This window comes from Ceratotherium simum, chromosome 5 (genome assembly GCF_057802395.1).
Source record: "Ceratotherium simum simum isolate JZ-2026a chromosome 5, ASM5780239v1, whole genome shotgun sequence".
NCBI classification, from domain to species: Eukaryota; Metazoa; Chordata; class Mammalia; order Perissodactyla; family Rhinocerotidae; genus Ceratotherium; species Ceratotherium simum.
This window is the reverse complement of record NC_141904.1, coordinates 46614530-46637866: the sequence shown is the minus strand read 5'-3', so window position 1 is coordinate 46637866 and position 23337 is coordinate 46614530. Positions and strand designations below refer to the sequence as shown.

Here is a 23337-nt window from a genome sequence, read left to right as displayed (position 1 = left end):
AAGCTGGCTCTTCCTGTACTTCTAGAAAATGGACTCACCTAACGACCGTGGACCTCCTTCTGCCCAACATCTAGAACTGTGAGATCAGAGAGACCCACCTCAAGTATGCCGCATCAAAACAGCAGTAAAGCTTTGCCTTGAGAACAATGGAGCTGCCCTCGAGCCCCACTCATGGCACTGGTGACCTCTCCCAGAGGAGACTGTACAGAACGGTGGAAACAGAAGCCAGACCTGGGTGTGGGTTAAGGAGGGAATGGGAAGTAACAAGCAATAATTAAGAGCATGGGTTTTAGCTTCAGGCCTGGTTTTAGATCAGACCTCGGTTCAATACACTCTACTTATTTGCCCCTTTACTTATCCCTCCTTTCTCCTCAGAAGGAACACTAGAGTAGGAGGGTCCAGACACTTGGTTTTGCTGCTAGCTAGATGTATGACCAACGGCAACCCAGTGAACCTTTTCCAGCCTGTTTTCTTCTCTCTCAAATGAGGAGGATGGATTAGTGATTTGTAATGAAGTATATAGCTTTAAAATTCTTCACTTTTATGATTAAAACAAACAAGCCCATCCCTCTTTGTGCCACTCCCAAGTGTATGTTTCAGACTTCTTACACAGAAATGCTTCTAGTGGGCTATAGATTGGCAGAAAGAGATTTCACACATTCTAGAAACTATATTAAGATCCTGATTTAATGGTCGAGGATACAAAATCTTATCAGAAGCAAATATCTCAACCCAATCCTGTGGCTCACAGACTCCCCAGCAGGGGCACATATGGGGAGGTCTGTCAGCTCTAGAAAGTTTCATTCTTTTGGAGAGCCTTTTATACTCCAGGCTTACATTATCATTCCAAACAGACTTACACAAGCAATACATATGCTTCTGTTTAGGGGAACACTTGGAAACATTATGGTCTTCAGGTTCTTGAACCAAACTCAGCACAGCAAGCACAACCCAGGAGGACAAAGCACAGTCAACGCCTTTGTGCTAATTCTGAATTGCATCCAAAAGCCTAATCATCAATCCATTTCTCTGCAGATATTCTATAGTTTGGATAGCTCATGAACCTGCTTTAATTAGCATTGGCTATTTAAATAGCCAATGTGCTACTGTTAATAAAAATCACAGGATCACTCCCCAGCCCAGCCTGTCCTGCCTCAATTCTCCTTCCTTCTATCTCAAACTCTCCCTGCTCCCCATTTCTCACTTTTAGTGCTGGTCCATCGAGGTCTTTCTGCAGCTCCTCTACCAGAGCCACAGCCTCCTCACCGCTCCCAGGGCGATGGATCTGCACCCAGGTCCGAATCTCCCCAGGCAGAATGCTCAGGAACTGCTCCAGAACCAGCAGCTCCAGAATCTGGGCCTTGGTGCGTGCTTCTGGCCTCAGCCACCGGCGACAGAGCTCCCGGAGCCGGGTCAGTGCCTCCTGGGGTCCAGATGTTTCATGGTAACGTAACTGTCTAAAGTGCAGGTGGGAGGTCTCCCAAACAGAGGAGCTGCTCCCTTGGAAGCTGGTTCCCCATTTCCAGGTATCATCCTTCCCTTTAACAAGACCCTCTTGTCTCAGAGCATTGTGGGCCCAACTTTCTCTTGTCATTGTCTTTATTCAAGAAAGGCTCCGCTCCAGGACCCTTCAATCCTTGCTTGACTTCTTCCTTAGAGCTTGGAGAACATCATCTACAAGACCACAAGAAATCATTGTTAATGTTAACCCAGAGAAATAACCAAATTTTCCAGATGCTAGTCAGCTCCCAGCGATAAAGAGAACCTCCCTGATCGCAAAGTTCTAGGCTCTGAGCAATGCCTCCACTGACAGAAGCCCCCTAGGCAAGGCTCCGAGGACAGAGACTCATGTTACCCAAACAACTGCTGAAACCAAAGACATGAAATTCCTTTGGTCTTTACTCACAGCATCTCCTCCACCTAATTACAATAAATCCTTTATCCACCACTCTAACAATGGGCATACTGGCTATTCCTGTGTGACTTTGAACAAGCCACGTCACTTAGTTTTGTAACCTGTAAGATACAGGTAATAACAGTTCCTATTTTACAGGCTTGTAAGAATTTGATGTCTAAATACATTTCAAGTTTTTGAGCAGTTCCTGGTATACGGACTCAAATGCTAGCTATTATCCTTCTGTAACTAGCACTCTTTCCTACGTTCTGTACAGTCACAAAGTAATCATGGTCTTAATCCTTATACACATGAGATAAAATCCTAACATTTTCTCAGTTAACAAAGAAAGACTGAATTAAGTTCTGTGTAGCTTTACCATACACACTTTGAATTCTCTGAAAATTGTTCGTTCTGTTAATCAAAATATTTGGATAAATTTAAGTAAGGTTTTATTATATAGAACTTCGGTTTGTTGCTCTCCAGAAATCTTCTGTTTTTTTAGAAATAACATTTATTTTTCTTATTACAAAACATAAAATTTGCAAAATCAGAAAACATATACAAAACCAGAGAATAATCATCACTATTGTTTTGCAGTACTATGTTCTTCTAGTCCTTTCTCTGTACACTAATTTGGATCACAAGATTGGATCCAACTATACTGGTCTGTAATTTGCTTGTCACACATATTATGTTGTGAACATAATATCAAATATTTTTCATCATTATTATTACTTTTTTTTTGCTGAGGAAGATTTGCCTTGAGCTAACATCTGCTGCCAATATTCCTCTTTTTGCTTGAGGAAGATTCTCCCTGAGCTAACATCTGTGCCAATCTTCTTCTATTTTGTATGTGGGTTGCTGCCACAGCATGGCCACTGACAGACGAGTGGTGTCGGTCTGCACCTGGGAACCGAACTAGGGCTGCCAAAGCAGGGCGCACTGAACTCAACCACTAGGCCACAGGGCCAGCTCCACATTATTATTTTTAAGAGTGTATGGGGCCGGCCCGGTGGGGTAGCAGTTAAGTTTGTGCATTCCGCATCGGCGGCCTGGGGTGCGCCAGTTCAGATTCTGGGCATGGACCTACTCAATGCTCATCAAGCCATGCTGAGGCGGTGTCCTTCATAGAAGAACTAGAAGGACCTACAACTAGGATACACAACTATGTACTGGGGCTTTGGGGAGGAAAAGGAAAAATAGGAAGATTGGCAACAGATGTTAGCTCAGGGCCAATCTTCCTCAAAAATATTAATAATAATAATAAAATAAAATAAAATAAAAAAGAGTGTATGAACTCATACTTAAGTAGTCCCTGTTGTTAGACATTTAAATTATTTATCATTTTCCCCTATTATAAATTAGGCCTAAGTGAATATCTTTGCTAATGAATATCTGGTTACATCTCTGCTTATTTTTCAGGAAAAATTCCCAGAAAAACAATTCTTGGGCCTAAAGGTACAAATATTTTTAAACTTTTAAGGTTATAACAATTACATCACTATTAATGACATATGAAAGCACCCTCATTAATTTTATTTAACACATGGACCCTTAAGTAGCATGCTTATAACAGAGCAGAGAAGGCAGAAATATAAACATAATTTTAATATAATGTGTAGGTAAAATTAATAGTAGGTCATACAAGCACAGAAAGAACTCATGAAAGGTAACTCTGGATTGGGCTTCAAAGGAAAAATAAAAAGACCACTGGAGTATTAGGAAAGCCATTCCAGAAAGAAAGAAACTATAATTTCAAAAGCAAGGGAGTGACAACACATATAGCTCTGTTAGAAATGTGCTTTGCAAACCAGAGAACAGAAGTAAACTTTGGAGGTAAGGTTGTAGAAGTAGAGTGGAGAGGTAAACAGAAGTCAAATTCTACAGGCTCTTAAGAGGCACAACAAGCAGGTGACCATGCACTGTAAGTGATAACCAGTAAAGAGGTTTTACTTTACATTTTTCCTTGTTATTTTTAAAAACAGGTAACATATTCCCTTTGTTTAAAATTATAAAATACATACTGTATAAGTTACCCTCTCCCCACTAATCTCTTTTGTATCTTTCCAGCTATTTATGTATATACAAGTATGTCCAATATATATTATTTTGTATTTCCCTTTTTTTCACGAATGGTAGAACACCAGGAGTCATGTACTGCATCTTTGTTTTCCCAATTAACAATGTATCTTAGAGATCTTTCCTGTCAGTACATAGCCCCTTCCCCCTTCTTACAGATGCATGGTACCACTATATGGATGTATCATAATTTATTTACCCACTCCAGCACTGATGTGACATACAGGCAGTTTTCACCTGTCTCATTAACAACAATAACATCATGAAAAACCTTGGGCATACATCAGTTTGCATGTGTGTAGGCATATACAGGAAAAATTCTTTGAAGTAGAATTGCTGGATCAAAACTCATGTGACTTTAAAATTTTGATACTGCCAATTAGCCTTCATTGGGCTAGGACTAATTTAATATTTACACTCCCATTAGCACGAGCAGTATGAGCGTGCCTGTTTCCTCACTCTCTCACCAATGCAGCTGTAAAAGTTTGGGATCTTTGTCAAATCTTTGACTTGCATTTCGAGTAAATGAGTATATTTTTAAGAGTCACTTATATTTTATTGTCTGTTAACTATTCATACCTTTTGCTCATGTTTCTATTGGAGTGTTCGGTCTTGTTAATTTGTACCCACTCTTTATATCATAGAAAAATTAGTCCTTTGCTTACAATGGGAGCTGCAAATTTTGCCCAGTTTGTCGTGTGACTTTGCTTATAGTTGTTTTGCCATGCAATCAATCTTTTCTTTTATGGCTTCTGGGTTTTATGTCATAAGTAGAAAGGCCTTTCCCACTCTGAGCACGAAGAGAGTAATTAAGTAACAGGGTCAGGAATCTATAACAGAGGAATGATGGGGGAGGAAGGACTGGATATCAGGAAGGCCAGTAAGGTTTTTGCAACAGTCTAAACAAATGATTAAGTTCTAAACTAAGCAGCAGTAGGGATAAAATAAATTGAGAAAAACTTAGCAGTTCTTGGCAATTGATCTGAGAGTGATGGAAAGGAATTTAAAAAAAGGACTTTGATCCCATATTCACAGATAGGAAGACTCAATATTGTCAAAGTGCCAGTTCTTCCCAACCTTATCTATAGATTTAACGAAATTCAAGTCAAAACCTCAGCAGATTATTTTGTGGATATTGACAAACTGAATCTAAAGTTTATATGAGAGGCAAAAGACACAGGATAGCTAACACGATATTGAAGGAGAAGAACAAAGTTGAAGGACTGACATCCAACATGAAGACTTACTATAAAGCTACAGTAATCAAGACAGCATGGTACTGGCAAAGGAATAGATAAATCAATAGAACAGAATAGAGAGCCCAGAAATAGACCCACATAAATATAGTCAACTTTTTTGATAAAGGAGCAAAGGCAATACAATGGAACAAAGATAGTCTTTTTGACAAATGGTGCTGGAACAACTGGATATCCACATGAAAAAAATGAATTTAGACACAGACCTACAGCCCTCACAAAAATTAACTCAAATTGGATCACAGATCTAAATGTAAAATGTAAAACTATAAAACTCCTAAAAGATACCATAGGCAAAAACTTACATGATCTTGGGTATGGTAGTGACTTTTTAGATACAACACAAAAGGCATGATCCATGAAAGAAATAATTAACAAGCTGGACTTCATTAAAATTAAAAACTTCTGTTCTGCGAAAGATAATGTCAAGAAGGTGAGAAGACAAGCCACAGACCGGGAAAAAATATTCACAAAAGATACACATATCTGATAAAGGACTGTTACCCTTTGTATACTTTATACAAAGAACTGTTAAAACTCAACAATAAGAAAACAAACAACTTAATTAAAAAATGGCCCAAGACCTTAACAGACACCTCACTGATGAAGATATACAAGGTTCCAAACAGGTGCATGAAAAAGATGCTCCACATCACACGTCATCAGGGAAATGCAAGTTAAAACAACGAGATAACCACTACACACCTTACAAAATGGCTAAAATCCAGACAAGTGACAACACCAAATGCTGGTGAAGACGTGGAGCAACAAGAACTCTCATTCACTGCTGGTGGGAATGCAAAATGGTACAGCCAACTTTAGAAGACAGTTTGGCAGTTTTGTAGAAAACTAAACATACTCTTACCATACAATCCAGCAATTGTGTTCCTTGATATTTACCCAAAGGAACTGAAAACTTCTGTCCACACAAAAACCTGCACACAGATGTTTATAGCAGCTTTATGCATAATTGCCAAAATCTAGAAGCAACCGAGATGTGATTCAGTTGGTGAATACATAAACTGTGGTACATTCAGACAATGGGATATTTATTCAGCACAAAAAAGAAACGAGCTATCAAGCCATGAAAAGACATCTAGGAGACTTAAATGCATATTACTAAACGAAAGAAGCCAATCTGAAAAGACTATATACTGTACAATTCCAACTACATGACATTCTGGAAAAGGCAAAACTATGAAGATCATAAAAAGATCAGTGGTTGCCAAAGGTTGGGGTGGGAGAGATGAACAGGCAGAGCATAGGGGACTTTCAGGGCAGTGAAACTACTCTGCATGATACTATAACAGTGGATACATTATATATGTCATTATAGATTTGTCCAAACCCAAAGAATGTACAATACCAAGGGTGAACCCTAATGTAAACTATGGACTTTGGGTGATTATGATGTGTCAATGTAGGTTCCTCAGCTGTAAACAACGTTCTGGTGGGGGATGTCAATAGAGGAGGAGGCTAGGCATAAGTGGGGGCAGGGAATATATGGGAAATCTCCGTGCTTTCTGCTCAATTTTGCTGTGAACCTAAAACAGTTCTAAAAAATAAAGTTTATTTTAAAATAAATAAAACCTTGGGGAAAAATGGATTTCTAAATAATTTTCTACAGTAAATTATCAGAACTCTATTTACTCTTACTTTGCAGATACAAATAAATCCTTAAACATACATTTTGTTTGTTTCTCACAAAATGTTTGTGAGCCATAAATTTAAAAGAAGGCTCAGAGAACCTAAGTGATTGACTCAAGGCCACTCTACCAGTTAAGTTATGTGAGCAAATTCTGAACTCAGGGGTTTTAACTCCAAAAGTCCAAAATAATTCCATCTATAAAAAGACTTCTGAAAGCCAAACAACTATTGTAAATGCTTTCCAAACGTTTCGAACGCTTCCAAACGCTAGTTCATTATAAAACTTTAATCTGGCAAACTGTAAAACAAAAAATACAATAATCATAGTCACTGACACGTTGGCAAGAACCTTTCTTCAAAGGATGGCACTTATCCTGCGTTTACCGTCTTAGTACTTAGTATTAACATATATTCTCTGAAGTAATGGTGGTATGGGTGGTGTGAGTTTGCTTTTAAAATACCATTATATTACAAAATTAAAAGATGGGAATTGCGGGGCAGGCCTGGTGGCGCAAGCGGTTAAGTGCGTGCGCTCCGCTGCAGCAGCCCCGGGGTTCACTGGTTCAGATCCTGGGCGCGCACCGATGCACCGCTTGTCAAGCCATGCTGTGGCAGCGTCCCATATAAAGTAGAGGACAATGGGCATGGATGTTAGCCCAGGACCAGTCTTCCTCAGCAAAAAGAGGAGGATTGGCAGATGTTAGCTCAGGGCCCATCTTCCTCATGAAAAATAAATAAATAAAAAATAAAAGATGGGAATTGGCTCATCCCTCAAAGCAAACAAACAAACAAATAAAAGACTCCTGAAGTCTGGGAGCCACTGCTCTAGGGAAGTCTCAAGCTGTTTCTCTGCATCAGCCTGAGAAAAGACAGAGAAAGAGCAGAAAGGCCTGAGCTGGGGAACCTGGCTCCTGAGGCAGCTGTTCTCAAAGCGGCACTAGGTTCTGTTTGACTCGAGCACCGCAGATACACACGGACTCAGACGTGCTGTCCTCAATACCTTCCCAAAGCCGGCAGCGCGCCCGAGTCGAGGCCACGGAGTCCACCCCAACACGGAGCTGAAGAGGGGCGGTGCCGGGGGTCAGTGCTGGGGAGGGGCCGGCGAGGGGTGTGCTGCCCTAGCGAGCTCAAGCCCGCACCCCGGGCCGCCCTCCGCGCATGTCCACCCGACCCGAGCCCACTCGGCTCACCGGGGGCTCCCGCTGCGGCTCTGGCCTTGGGTACCGCCGCCTCGGCGCCGGAAGGCCGGTAGATAACACGGGAACCGGACGCAACAGCAGCCGAGGCCCAGAATAATGGCTGACCCCCGGGTACCGGGACTTCCGGTTGCTTGCCCCCTCCCATACCCGGCTCTCTAGGAAGCCACATCTCTATGGTTCCTCGCTTTTCCCAGAGGAGGCGAGGAGGGGCGGAGCTCCTGAGCCCTTGGGTCTTCATTCCTCCCAAGGAGTGAGTGGGGGCTGCAGCGATCAGACTCGAAAGATGCAGAGGTGAATAACATTGCCCAGGCCCTCAGGACCCTTGTTGCCCCCTGAAGGAGTTGGACCTACTATCTTAGCTTGTACCGCCTGGATTTCTGTATGGAAGGCTATGCTTCTTGAATACACTCTGCTTTGGAGAGGCCCAAAAGTGGTAGTTCTGAAGTCAATCAAGTATCTCTTAGCTTTAGAAATGGCTAGGTGTCTGGGAAGCAGAACAAAATGTAACTGAGGCCCCTCCCAGTCCAAGAGCTTGTGCAGATACTTTTCTTTTGGGTATTGGAAAATAACAGAAGTAGTTATTAGACAGGTAAAGGGATTATTTCTACACACTAAATTCTTTGAGTCAGATATTAAAACCAGCTTCTGCTTGTTGCCTAAAGAATATGCCATTTGTGCTCTATACCATAGTCACCCCTGCCCACCTATGATTTTTGTGCAGCTGTTGGGGAATGGTTCTATCCATCCTGACAGTCTCTCATCTCAGTGTGCACCATGACATCTCAGGCTATTTTGCCTCACAGCTTTCTCTGAAGCTTCAGAAGACTGCTCAACCAGGTCTCAGGTACAGCCTAGAAGTGGGTGAGAATAATATCCCCAAAGGGCAACTTTGAAAGAATAACAAATAAGAATTGGTGCATAAATATCCAAGCTTCCTGTCCTTTGACAAGAAAATTCTCAGCTATGTTCTATATGGGTTCCTAGGAGGCCCCAAGTGAGATTGAGCCAAAGTCACCCACAGTGGAACCACTCTAACTCACCCTTTATTGGCTTGTTGTTCTTGCCTATCTTATTCTACCTGCTCCCACCCTTCTGCTCCTTGGGATTACTTCTCAAATAATCTGTCTCCCCCTAGGGCCTTATCTCATGTTTGTTTTTGGAGAAAATTAAACTTATAATCGTACTTTTAGATCAGACAAGGGGGGTTGTGTCCTTCCATGATGCCCAATTTTGTAAACACTCATGTATTAGTCTGATTGAAGACTAATTATCTTGTTCCAGAGTTGGATCCAGAAGCCAATTCTTTAACTTCTAAGTAACTAGGACCTTATACACAGAGACACAGATTAGCGAGCTTTATTAACACCTCCTGAATGACAAAGTAATGAGGAAAAGGGAGGATCCCTAGCCAGAGGGGATTTACCAGTTAAAATTTCTCACTACTATGGGAAAGGATCCAAGCCCCATCAGTTAGAAGAGACAGTGAGAAACAGGGCCTCATGGAGAATGTTCCTTGATGCAGGGCAGTCTGGGAACCTATGCAACAAAAGTAAATGAATCTTTACCCCAGTGTTCCACTGTGAGTGTAACTCAGTGTCTTGACATGAGTATAGCCATGTTTGGCCGTTCCATTGACCTACAGCCACCAGCACACAAAGAAATATAAAGCTGCTTTCTGTGTGGTGGGAACTGGCCTTTTTCCCACCAAGATAGTTGTAATTTGTAACATTTCAAGGTTCTTTGGGTGTCGTAGCTCGGGGCAGACTGGCCATCTGTGCCGGGCTGGGATGATAACCAGGAAAAACAATGCACATACACAACTGCCAGGCTGGGACGATAGCCAGGAGGCTCAGTGCACGTATGCCACTGATAACCATTTGTGTATGGGAACACTGAATGCTTGCTCTGCAAATTCTGTAGCTGCTTGCTCTGGAAATTACTGATGCTATATAAACTGTTGGAAACTGAGACCAGATGAGAGTCTCACCTGTGGAGAGGATGCCTTGCCCAGGACGTCTGATGATCAGATTCCTGCCCAGCTGTGTCAGTTGAAGGAACTCTCCCTGGCAGTGGGGCGTGGATATTGTGAGTAACTGATCTGACGTGTTTTCTTTTTGCTCAACATGGTGTTTCTCTTTCTGGTTGATTTGTGTCATTTCCCTTCAGTTGATCTGGTGTTTCCCTTTTCAATCGATCTGATGTTTTTCCCTCTTATTATATGACCTATTCGAATCTGCTGCTATCTCAGTCGATCTCGTGTTTCCCTTTCCGATCGAGCTGGTGTTTTTCCCTCTTATTATTTGACCTATTCGGATCTGTTTGCAGACTATCGCCTTTACACTCCTCCATATAATAAAATATACCTTCAGTCCATTTGTTTGGAGTGGAAAGTTTCTTTTATGTCTCCTATCGAATCCCCCGAACCTCTCAAAACACTCAGCTGCTACCTATGTATCTGTTTTCGCTCTACTTCTCCCACTGCCACTCAGCTGCTTCACTCTGAATGTTCTGTCCCCTTCATAGCTCCTTCTTTTTATAGTTTCTGTTCCCTCATATTTTCTGTTTGCTGTGGCTTCTAATGGCTTGGCTTCGTTCCATACATAATCTCAGCTTCAGCTCCTGCTCTTAATTACCTTATTTTTGCCCTACTTCCAATTCAGAATTCCCATAGAGTGGGACTCCCGTTGGCTCAGCCATCAAATATCATCTCTGTTTGGGCAGAGCTTTGGCCTCAGACCATATCAGAGGCTGATAACTAACCTAGAGATAAATTATACATGGAGCTAGTGTCTGGCTCTGGTCCAATCACCTATGGTCCATTATGGGATAAGCAGGGTCACTTGGCACAAAGCATGGTTGCCTCAGCTCCTCCCTCAGCAAAACCTGGGCCAGAGAAGTTTCCTGGAAGAGGCTGTTGGCAGGGCAGGTTCTCTGGTTGACAACTCAAGGACAGTAGCCAACTCTGGAGAGGGTGGGCTTAGGAGTCACGGATTCAGACATCTTCATCTTCTCACATACTAAAATGGCATGATGGGTTGTGGCCTTGCTTAAGACATGATTGAAAGGAACCAACATTTTCATGTTTAGTAATCATGACCATGATTACTCTGCCTTCTCTCATATTTGACTCAAGGTACTTGCCACCCCTTTGTCTTTCCAACATCTTCACTGAGAACCATGGAACCATCCAATGTCATGGTTGGAAAGAACTTTGGAGTTCATCATTTTACTAAGGATCTCACTTGTTTAAGATCATACCATACTTAACAAACTTGTCTCTTACTTTGCAACTGCTGTTCTAACTTGGCTGTGATGGATTATTCAACATCTGTGTTTCCCGATATCTCTTCTACCCTCCTCAACTGATCAACTTCCCCTTCTCTATTTTTTTCTGTCTATGAAGAATATCTTGAGCTATTTCCAATTTCCCCTCCTGTTTTCAATGTGTCACCTCATTCCTTACCCATAATGTGAAGAGGTTTTTTGGTTTTTTAAAGTATAGATCTCTTGGTGATTCTGTTTCTACAACAGGACAAGAAATTAGTAAAGGTAGTTTTCTTCTTTCTTTTGGCAGCAGGTGAGAACAGGATTGTGAGTTCAAGTTGATTCCAAAGAAGGAAATTTCTAAAAGATTGCAATCATGTGATGGGACATCAGGAGGACTCCATGGTTTGGTTCCTGGGGGACTAGAGGCTGGAGATGCCTGTAAAGATACTTTAGAAAAGCTATTAGGCCAACCCTCAGGTGAAGAAGAGAGTAGATTGGTAAGTGATTTCTTGGAAATAATAGATCAAGATTTACAAAAACAGGGCCGGCCCCATGGCTTAGCGGTTAAGTGCGCGCGCTCTGCTACTGGTGGCCTGGGTTCAGATCCCGGGCGTGCACCAACGCACTGCTTCTCCAGCCATGCTGAGGCCGTGTCCCACATACAGCAACTAGAGGGATGTGCAGCTATGACATACAACTGTCTACTGGGGCTTTGGGGGAAAAAAAAAGGAGGAGGATTGGCAATAGATGTTAGCTCAGAGCCGGTCTTCCTCAGCAAAAAGAGGAGGATTAGCATGGATGTTAGCTCAGGGCTGATCTTCCTCACAAAAAAAAAAAAAAGATTTACAAAAACACACAAAAAAGATGGATGTGATGAATATAAGGAACTTAGGGAACATCCTAATATGTCCTTCCGAACATTAAGGAGTTCTGAAGGAACAGAAATTCTATCAATGTGATGAATAAGACAAAGCTGTCAGTCAGAGCTCACACCTCATTGGCCATCAGAGAATCCACACTGGAGAGAGACCCTATGAATGTGGTAAAACCTCCAGGCAGAACTTTTGATCCAATATATTTTTTATCTCAGACATTGTAATTTTCATCTCTAGAAGTTCAGTTTGGGTCTTTCTTATATGTTCCGTGTCTGTTAAACAAGTTCAATCTTGTCTCTAAGTTTTTGATTACGTGATATATAGTTATAATAACTGTTTCAATATCCATGTTGATTCTAACATCTGTATCAGTTCTGGGTCAGTTTTGATTGACTGATTTTTCTCGTAAATGCAGGTTGTATTTTCCTGCTTGTTTGCATGTGTGGTAATAACTGTATGTCAAACATTTAAAATGTCACCTTGTTGGGGGCAGGATATATTTTGTTCCTATAAATATTCTTGAGCATTTTTTCTAGTGGGGGGATGGAATTAAGTTACATTATGTCCAGAGAACATACTCTGTATTATTTTAATCCTTTTAAATGTGTTGAAGTTTGTTTTATGGCCTAGTATATGTATGGTCTATCCTGGAGAATGTTCCAGGTACACGAGAGAAATGTATATTACGCTGTTCTTAGGTGGAGTGTTCTAGAGATGTATGTTAGGTCTACCTGGCTAAAATGTTCAAGTCCTCTATTTCCTTGTTGATCTTCTCTCTGGTTGTTCTATCTATTCTTGAAAATAGGGTAGTGATGTCTTCAACCATTATTGTTGAATTGTCTACTTCTCCTTTCATTTCTATCAGTTTTTGCTTCATGTATTTTGGGGGTCTTTTATTAGATGCACATATATTTATAATTGTTATATCTTCCTGATTGAATAACTCACATCATTTCATATCATTATATGTTCCTCTTTATCTCTAATGACATTTTTTTCTGTTTTAAAGTCTATTGCGTCTAATATTAGTGTAACCACTCCAACTTTCTTATGTTTGCTGTCTGCATGATATATCTTTTTCTATCCTTTTACTTTTCATCTATTTGTATCTTTGAAACTAAACTGTGTCTCCTGTAGGAAGCATATGCTTGTATCTTGTTTCTTTATGCACTCTGACAATCTCTGCTTTTTTATTGGATTGCTTAATCCATTCACATTTATTGTTATTATTGATATAGTTTGATTTGCATTTGCCATTTTACTTTTTGTTTTTCCATACATCTCATGTGTTTTTTGTTTATTTCTCTATTCCTTCTTTACTGCTTTCTTTTTCATTAAGTGAATATTCTAATATAACATTTTAATTCCTTTAATGATTTTTTCATTGTATTTTTAATGTTATTTCCTTAGTGGTTGCTCTTAATATACATCTTAACATATGAGAATCTACTTCAGATTTATACTAACTTCCACTAAGATATATAACTCCTACATAATTCCTACAATAGCTCTATTTCCATTCCCCCTTTATGTGCCAGTATTGTTATAATTATTACTTTATATAATTTTATGTCTTTTAGAGAAGCTGAGAGAAGGGAGAGCAAGTATACATTAATAATGTTTGTTATATTAACCTTCTTATTTACCATTTCTGGTTATCTTCATTTGTTCCTGTGGATTTGTGTTACCATCTGGTGTCATTTCCTTAATCATCTTGCTTGGCCCATGTCCTTTGTGCTTTTAGTGGGAAACTTATTACATTTCTATATATTATAGGCTTAAAAATACAATTGTATACATCTTATTTTATACAATTGATTTTTAAATCAATTAAGAGAATAAATATGCATCTACACTGTCTTTTATAGTTATATAATTACCTTTACCAGGGATCTTTGTTTTTTCATGTGGATTCAACTTACTGCCTGGGGCCACTTGCTTTTGGCCTGAAAACCTTCCTTTAGTATTTATTATAAGGCAGGTATGCCAGAAATAAAGTTTCTCAATTTTCATTTATCTGGGAGTGTCTTTATTTCACCTTTTTTTGTTATTGTTATGTTTTGTTTTGTTTTTATTGTGGTAAAATAGACATAGCATAAAATTTCCCATCTTAACCATTTTTAAGTATACAGTTCAGTGATATTAAATACAGTCACATTGTTTTGCAACCATCACCACCATCCATCCCTATAACTCTTTTCATCTTGTAAAACTGAAACTATACCTGTTAAACAATAATTCCCCATTCTCCTCTCCCCCTAGCCCTTTGTAACCACCATTATACTTTCTGTCTTTATCATTTTGATTACTCTACATACCTCACATAAGGGGAATCATACAGTATTTGTCTTTTTGTGACTGGCTTATTTCACTTAGCATAGTGTCCTCAAGGTACCATGTTCTAGGATATTGTAGAATTTCCTTCCTTTATAAGGCTGAATAATATTCCATTGTATGTATATGCCACATTTTGCTTAACCCTTCATCAGTGGATGGACACTTGGGTTTCTTCCATGTTTTAGCTATTGTGAAAAATGGTGCTTGAACATGGGTGTACAAATATCTGTTTGAGACCTTGCTTTCATTCTTTTGGGTATATACCCAGAAATGGAATTGCTGGATCATATAGCAATTCTATTTTTAAGTTTCTGAGGAACCACCATACTGTTTTCCACAGTGGCTGTACCATTTTACATTGCCACCAATAGTGTACAAGTGTTCCAATTTCTCTATCCTTACTAACAATTGTTGTTTTCTGGGGTTTTTTTGATAGTAGCCATCCTAATGGGTGTAAGGTGCCACTCCCATTTCCACCCCTTGATTCCTAGACCCATGAATCCTGGCCATTGGAGAAACAGTACCATATATTGGATGCTGGTTCAGAGCATATACAGCCTTCTAGAGAATCTTGGCCCAGCCCTGCAAGGTATGATCACCTAGCTGGTACTGCAACTGAGTCTTAAAAAGGCCATTCCACTGTTCTAATAAGCTAGCTACTGCAAGATGGTGGGGAACATGGTAAGGCCAGTGACTTTCATGAGCATGGATCCATTGCTGCACTTCTGTTGCTTTGAAGTGAGTTTCTTGATCAGAAGCAATGCTATGTGGAATACCATGATGGTGGATAAGGCATTCTGTAAGTCCATAGATGGCAGTTTCAGCAGAAGCATGGTATGCAGGGAAGGCAAATCCATATCCAGAGTAACTATCTATTCCATTAAGGACAAAGTGTTGCCCCTTCCATAATGGAAGCCGTTGTGGGGGATCAGAATTGGCCACCTCAAAATATGTCTCTTTGCCTTAATTATTTTTAAGAACAAAAGATGCTGAAAGAAACTTTGACCTTCCCCCTAACCACCTAAAACAATTTAAAATAAAAGGCCTGTCCCTAGGATGGGCCATCACCATAGATAACTCTGGGTATAGGTAGACTGTGAGGGTCCTTGTTAAGCCCATCTTTACCAAAGTTCTGTTTACCAAACATTTGCGTTTCCATTTCCATGTGAATTGCCTTCCTCCCCTTTGAAATCCCAAACCACTACCCCCAACAACCTCCTTTGTCTTTAGCTGAAGATAGTATTTAAGATGAAAGCCTCTGACATTTTGGCGAGTTACCCAGTTTTTCCTGGGTCTCTCCCGTGTATACATGTTATAAAGCTTTGTTTGATTTTCTCCTGTTATTCTGTCTCATGTCAATTTAATTTGTAGCCCAGCCAGAAAGGACTCAGAGTGGGTAAGAGGATAGTCTTCCTCCCCTTCAGTTTGGCAACAAGGACAGGATAAAAAAAAAAGTCACTGGCTGGATGCTCTTTGCTCCTGGACTATTGCAGCTGAGAGATCCTGAACCCCTGACAAGAGCTGGCAGGAGGTAAGAGTTCTTACCATGTCAGTCTCCCAGATCTCTGCCTGCAGGGTCCAATGGAAGTGAGAGTGGTGAGTATTTTCCTTTTCTAAATTGAGATTAGCAGGTGAAAATATTGGTGAAGCTAGCTTCTTGGGCTCAGTGACTCTAGGATTTGGTTGAGTACTCATTGGTTGTAGATCCTTTTCCTCCCAGAGATAATATTTTTCCTTGTCTCTGTCTTTTTTTGTCATTTGTCATAAGACACAGGCATCTCTATAAACCTGTTGTCTGGGAATATGCGCATGAGGTGAAAGCTGTTGCTAAGGGCATCTTGGAAGCCAAAAAGGCCACAAATTTGGTGGGTGCGGGTCAAGCTGTTAAGAGCCACTAGGGTGCTTGCCACCTCAAGAAGTCTCCCATGAAAGGATGAGTTGGGTCATGGAACAGGGTAGATGACGCAGGTCCACTGCCAACTTCAAGAAAATGTCTGTGCAACAACAAGATACTCTGGAAAGCACACACAATCCCCAACCCCACAGCACCTCCCTCCTAGGTATTATTCTGGCTCAAAGAGACCCAAGGCTTAGCTAAAGCTGTTAATGTGCATATCAGATGAGGTTTTTTTCTTTTGTCTTGTTCTATGTCTTGAGAGCTTGGCTTTGTGACTTTTCTGGTCTCTGCGATCCAGAAGATGCATGTAGCAGCATGCCTCTTGGTAGCCAGTCAAGTAGACTGGGGTTCTGGGACACACTCTTTGTCCAGCTGTGCCAGCTCTCAGGGGACTTTGTTATAAGGGGTCCCAATTGTTTTTATAAGGGGCCTTTGTCATCTCAATGTTCATTGCTTGTTGTGCAATGATGGCCTTTGCTTTCTTAGGCTATTTTTGAGAGTGAACTTTCTGGATCTCTTTTGGTGATGCCTCTTGTGTTCATGGTTAAGCTTATTGGTATGAGTCACTGTTAAGATCCTACTCATCAATGTGGCCAGATGATGGATCATTTAAATTGGAAAAACTTCTAAATTGGGGAAAAAAAATTTGTGAGAGCTCTCATCATAATTGTTTTATTGGAACCTATATAAAGGCCAAATCAAAAAAAGGAATTACAAAAAATAATAATAATAACTAGCCTTAAGACCCTAACTCGGGTTACCATCAAATTGAGAAAATGTAAAAGTGTAAGTGTTGATAAAGATTATAAGTGTTGGAATATTTGAGCTAATTTTATATAAAGAGCTTAAATCAACTTTGCCTGAGTATGCTTTAAAATGTCTGTCTGGGAATGCTTCCCCTGTCCAAAATTATAAGACCAAGACTTATTGATAAAGTCCTAATGAAAACTATAATTAGAGGTATAAGAGTTGATGGAATCAGATGAAATTTTGTAGAAAAACTGATATATATACAGGCTTTATGTAGAGTGATTTTATTTCTTTTTTTGCCTGATTGCATTAGAGATTGTATTTTGGGGATAGACATTGTGTCTCACAGGGGAACGTTTCCCTTGCCTGATTGTAAGACACCATATAGGGGCTGGCCTGGTAGTGTAGCAGTTAAGTTCACATGCTCTGGCTTTGGTGGCCCTGGGTTCGCAGGTTCAAATCCCAGGTGCAGACCTATGCACCACTTATCAAGCCATGCTGTGGCGGCATCCCACATACGAAATAGAGGAAGATTGGCACAGATGTTAGCTCAGTGACAATCTTCCTCACCAAAAAGAGGAAGCTTGGCACCGATGTTAGCTCAGTGACAATCTTCCTCGCCAAAAAGAGGAACATTGGAACAGATGTTAGCTCATCAACAATCTTCCTCACAAAAAGAGGAAGATTGGCAACAGACGTTAGCTCAGGGCCAATCTTCCTCACACACACACACAAAAGTGCCATCTGATAGCACACAGATGATGAGCTGTTTGCCAGATCAGGTGGTTAAAGACAGCATATAAATCTGCCTTTAAGACAATGGTAATTAAACTTACAAAAGGGAAGTAAATAGGGTTGCCTGAGCCCACACTGTATGAGATAAAGACTATAGGCTAATATCAGGTGCTAATAAAAAGATAATAAAAGCTCCCCCGCCCCCTGTAAATTGGTCTAGGGTTAAATTGTACACTTAGGAAAAGAGGGCCTTTGTTAAATACTTTGTGCAGGCTTTTAAGGGTATGATACATTGTCCTGAATGTTTTAGAACATACAAATCTTTTGATTCAGCTCTTAAAATTTTCCCTGATATAAAAAAGCAATTGGAAAAAAATGTAGCTGGAAGGGTGGGTCAACCCCTTTTTGTCATTCAAAATGTAATCCAGTTCTTAGTGGAACTGGAAGCAACCGTCTTTGTGTTACAGATCTCTGTAAGGCTGGAGGTATGGCTCTAGAAAGCAGTTCAAAGTTCACCTGTTTTTTGCCAATCCCAAAGCCTCCCCTGTTCCTCAAAATGCTCCTAGATATTGATTGAAACGAAAGATTGAGACATTAGAAACTAATAAGGAAAATATGCCCCAGAGCCTCCATCTTGAAGAAGATTTGACTACTTTCTCTGCACCTTTATGATGTAGATTTTCTGCTTCCATTTTCTGTAGGACCTGAGAGCCATTCTTTGAAAAGCAAATGTTTCTCAGAAACTAGTGAGTTTTGTATTGCACCTGATTCATAACAAAAACTTAATGTCTTTGTGTCTACCTGTGTGTTTATGTGTGTCTATATGTATGTTATATATGTGTGATATTTTACCTCCAGATGGTATGGCCAAAATTAAGAGCTCTGTTTAATTGACTTAAAGTAAGCACTTACATGTCTTTCAAGTTAACATGATGTGAAATAATCTTTGGTAAATGAAAGCTTGTTTAAGTTTGTTGGTTTGATTAAAATAGGCATGTCCTCAGAGTTATCAGCATTGGATATGATGCAGACATGCAGCCTTTATTCTACATTTATTGGTCAAATAAGCTGATGATATCTTTATTACAAAACTTGTTAACAAAAATAATGACTTAAAATAATAGCTGATTTTGTCTAATGTCTCATGAAGTTTTCTTGGGTAATCTAAACATAATTGTCAGGAACAAGTGCTTTAGAGTTTATAGATAAACTTTTAGCAATAATTATAGTTTGTGACATGTGTACTTAAAATAACTTCCAGGGCCGGCCCTGTGGCTTGGTGGTTAAGTGCGCACGCTCCGATGCCGGTGGCCCGGGGTTCGGATCCCGGCGCGCAGCGAGGAACCACTTCTCCGTCCATCCTGAGGCCAAGTCCCACATACAGCAACTAGAAGGATGTGCAGCTATGACATACAACTATCTACCGGGGCTCTGGGGGGAAAAAATAAAAAATAAATAAATAAAATCTTAAAAAAAAAAAAAATAACTTCCAAAATCTCTTTGGTAACTTGAAACTTTGAGGTTTTGCTAGGTTAATTTAAATGATAAAAATTCATTAAATATCCAGATCATCTCTAGTAAGATAAGATATTAGACATTAATTACTAAGTATAAGTTTATCTACTTTTGGCTTCTTATTACAGAAAAACTAAAAGGTGTTTTGGGTCTATTGGTAAACACATATTTTAATAAAAGATTGTACCATAAAGTGACATGTTTCTAAAATTATAAAAAGTGTTTATAAATTTGTCAAGCCACAGAATGCTAATGTAAAAGAAAGTTTATGATTGCTTACTTAGTTTTTACTTATAAGTTGGAGTTTCTAAGAGTTAAAAATTCTAATATGTGATTAAAACTACTAAAAATTAAGGAAAATATGTTTGTATTCAAGGAACATGAGATAAGTTTTCAGTAAAGAAGGTATAAAGAATGGAAATATTTCTGTTTGGTTAAGAAAGATAAATGTGTCCTAAAGTAGTAGAAAGGAAAAAGAAAGACATGGGATTAATTCTGAATGTAAAAAAAGGAAGTTATAGAAGGTTTGTAAAAGAGGAATTCTAAAAAGGAGTTTTGCATGGTCAAGTTGGCTAAGATTGAAATAAATTTAATTAAGTGAATAAGTTTTAATATCAAAAGTAAGCTAATGCAAAATTAGAATTTGTTTTTTTCCCTCCTTCTTAGAAGGACAATTTTCTTGAACTTTTAGTCTGTTCTTGGCAAAGAGATTGTGAAAGCTTTTTTCTTTGAGTAGTCTACCAAAAGGGTAGAGATTTTGTGTTTTATCAAAATAAATTTCCTGTATTGTTTTTATCAGGTCTTTAATCACAAGTGCTAAGGTTTTCTTACAGCTATTTAACTCTCTGCATTCACCTGAAAATCTTTAATTGTTACCATGGTTAAATGGATAACTAAGCATTGTTTCATAGGGACCTACGAAATTGTGTGGGTAAATGTTATTGATGTAAGTGTTCTAAAAATTATATAACATTCCTAGAATTCTGATCTGTCCTGGTTATCAGCCATAATTCTAATTATTATCTTAAAGTTCTGATATGTCACAGAAATAACCAAGTTTCTTTGTCAATTGTCATTTTTAAGTCTTTTGGTGTTTACAGACAGTTACTGTTTTACTCTGATGCTTTTGCAAATGTTTTCATCTTCAGAGAGACTCATGGAAAGGACTCTGACATTTACTCTGGAATGCAGGTTTCTGACAAACTTTCAGATTATAAAACTGAACTGGGTAAGAAATTACAGAACTCTAACAGAGAAACTGATGGGCCCATAAAACTGCTAAGAGAAGATTAAGATCAAAAATCAATTACACAGGACTGAATGAACTGATGAGGATGATTATAATTTTTATGACTTTTGTTTGAAATATTATTGATTAAAAAAATTTTTTTTCAGATTTAAGGAAAACTTTTTCTCTTTTCTCTTAAGCTAACTATGACTTATAGCAATTTGGTAAATTATACTTTTGTAAACAGAATTGACACATTTATCTTGTTCTCTCTACCTGATCCCTCCAGAATTTGGAAACTCTTCGTAAGTGAATATTCTTATTTCATAGCAATATAGTTATTTGCATAAGTTCAGTGAGAATCTGTTCTCCTTAAAAGAGGACACAATTAGAAACATTGGTTATTTTACCAAAGCTTTGACTAGATTGTCGTATTTGAGAGAAACATGCATAGACTCAGATATGACCACACAGCTTTTGAGAAACAAAGATTGGATTTTATGGAATAATGCCACTTGGAAATATTGGCCTGGTCCCTTGTTTACAGTGTTCCCAGCAACCTTACTGGGTAAGTAAGGAAGGTCACTTATCTGGCAGGTGCCTGGAACCCTCAATATTTTGGAGAACCTCAAAAGAAGAGAGGAATTCACCCAAATCTGTGGGTATTACAGGCAAGTCTGATGACAAAGTCCTTGGCTTGTCTTTCCTGGCCTCGAGAGGCCTTTAAAGTTCAATCTGAGATTCCTTATAAAAAGTTCCAGCAAAGCAGATTTAAAAGAGCCTATATGATCAGTTGCTATTCTTGCTATACTTATGTAAATAATTGGGCCAAATTTATTGTAACTAGACTTACTTTACAAACCAGTTAGTCTTAATTTGGCTATCTTGGTAAAAATGAGGGTGATTTTAGAGAGAAAAATTATGTTTCAGTAGAAATTATAATACACATTTGTGGATATTACATTCTAGTTTTGTTAATTGTCTTTGAGGTTTTTGTTTTCTACCTATAAACTGGACTGGATCCTGAATTCTTCTAGTCTCCTGAAATATCTGGATACAAATCTCCAAACTAACATTTTCAATTTTTTCCATCATTTTTATTTGAAATCATTGAGACTGAAACCACCCTTTTTCCTGAAGCCCTGCAAGCTGAAGCTGAACAGCTTGATATAAACTTAAGAGAGATCATGATGATAGCATGCCTGTTGCTGTATAAGCCACTCAAAAGGATACCTGAACACTAGATGACATCTTCAGAGAAATTTTAAGCTGGAAAAGATGCTTCAACACTGATATCTAGAAATTTTCTTAACCTGCTGTCCTCTAAACTCAGAAACTGGTTTATAATTTCCTCTAACCATTAACCTTGTTTTTCTTTTTGTTTCCATAGAAATGCTTCTTATTAAACACCTGATTGCTTGCTTCCACAATATAGGCCTAACTTTGGGAGCCCACCTGCATCACCACCTTCCAAAATGAATTTAACTGGACTGATCTATTATCAGGACTAAGAAATGTGTTCAATGAGATGGAACAATCTACCAACTCAGCTTCTGGACTATGAAACATTTTAAAGTTTCAAAGGACTGTGAAACTTCTTCAAGTTTCAAAGGTTGGACTGTGGGGGATCAGAATTGGCCACCTCAAAATATGTCTCTTTGCCTTAATTATTTTTAAGAACAAAAGACTCTGAAAGAAACTTTGACCTTCCTTCTAACTTCCTAAAAGAATTTAAGATAAAAGCCTATCCCTAGGATGGGCCATCACCATAGATAACTGAGCATAGGTAGACTATGAGGTTCCTTACTAAGCCCATCCTTATCAAAGTTCTGTTTACCAAACATTTGCTTTTTCATTTCCATGTGAATTGCCTTCCTCCCCTTTGAAGTCCCAAACCACTACCCCCAACATCCTCCTTTGTCTTTAGCTGAAGATAGTATTTAAGATGACAGCCTCTGCCATTTTGGTAAGTTACCCAGTTTTTCCTGGGTCTCTCCCATGTATACATGTTACAAAGCTTTGTTTGATTTTCTCCTGTTATTCTGTCTCATGTCAATTTAATTTGTAGCCCAGCCAGAAGGACCTAGAATGGGTAGAGGAAATCTCTTCCTCCCCTACACAGTCCAATGTAATCAACCTGCTACCAGGTAGCTGGCTGATCACCCTGGGGAGTGGTACCACATCTGATACAGTAGCTGCAATTGGAGTCACCACCTGGTTAACCTTATGATAATCCCCTTTCATGCTCCAAGACCCATTTGTCTTCTGCACAGGCCAAATAGGAGAGTTTAATGGGAATGTGGTGGGAATCATCACCTCTGCATCTTTCAAGTCCTTGATGGTGGCACTAATTTCTGCAATTCCTCTAGTAATGCAATATTGCTTTTGATTTACTATTTTCCTAGTTAGAGGCAGTCCTAATGGCTTCCACTTGGCCTTTCTCACCATAATAGACATCACTCCACAGGTCAAGGAACCAGTGTGGGGATTCTGCCAGTTGCTAAGTTTGTCTGTTCCAATCATGCATTCTAGAACTGGGGAAGTAACTGCAGCATGGGTTCAAGGACCCACTGGACCCACTGTGAAACAGACCTGAGCTAAAACTCCTGTCGTCCATAAGCCCCTACTCTGACTGGTGGACCACAGTGTCATTTT

At 39.4% G+C, this 23337-nt stretch overlaps 1 protein-coding gene across 8 annotated transcripts in view; it reads right to left on the bottom strand.

Annotated features, from left to right (window-relative positions):
* Positions 1-23337, bottom strand: part of ZNF197 (zinc finger protein 197) — a 57355-nt gene that overhangs the window by 15649 nt on the left and 18369 nt on the right. Inside the window, exons 1-4 of one of the 8 annotated variants that reach the window (XM_087430827.1) lie at positions 7880-8063; positions 6098-6212; positions 5538-5642; positions 1205-1674 (exon numbers count right to left, since the gene is read on the bottom strand). In XM_087430827.1, the coding sequence (XP_087286953.1) occupies positions 1205-1594 (390 nt within the window). In that variant the 5' untranslated portion in view covers positions 1595-1674; positions 5538-5642; positions 6098-6212; positions 7880-8063. The other 7 variants (XM_087430828.1, XM_087430826.1, XM_014791153.2 and 4 more) reach the window with 7 other exon arrangements.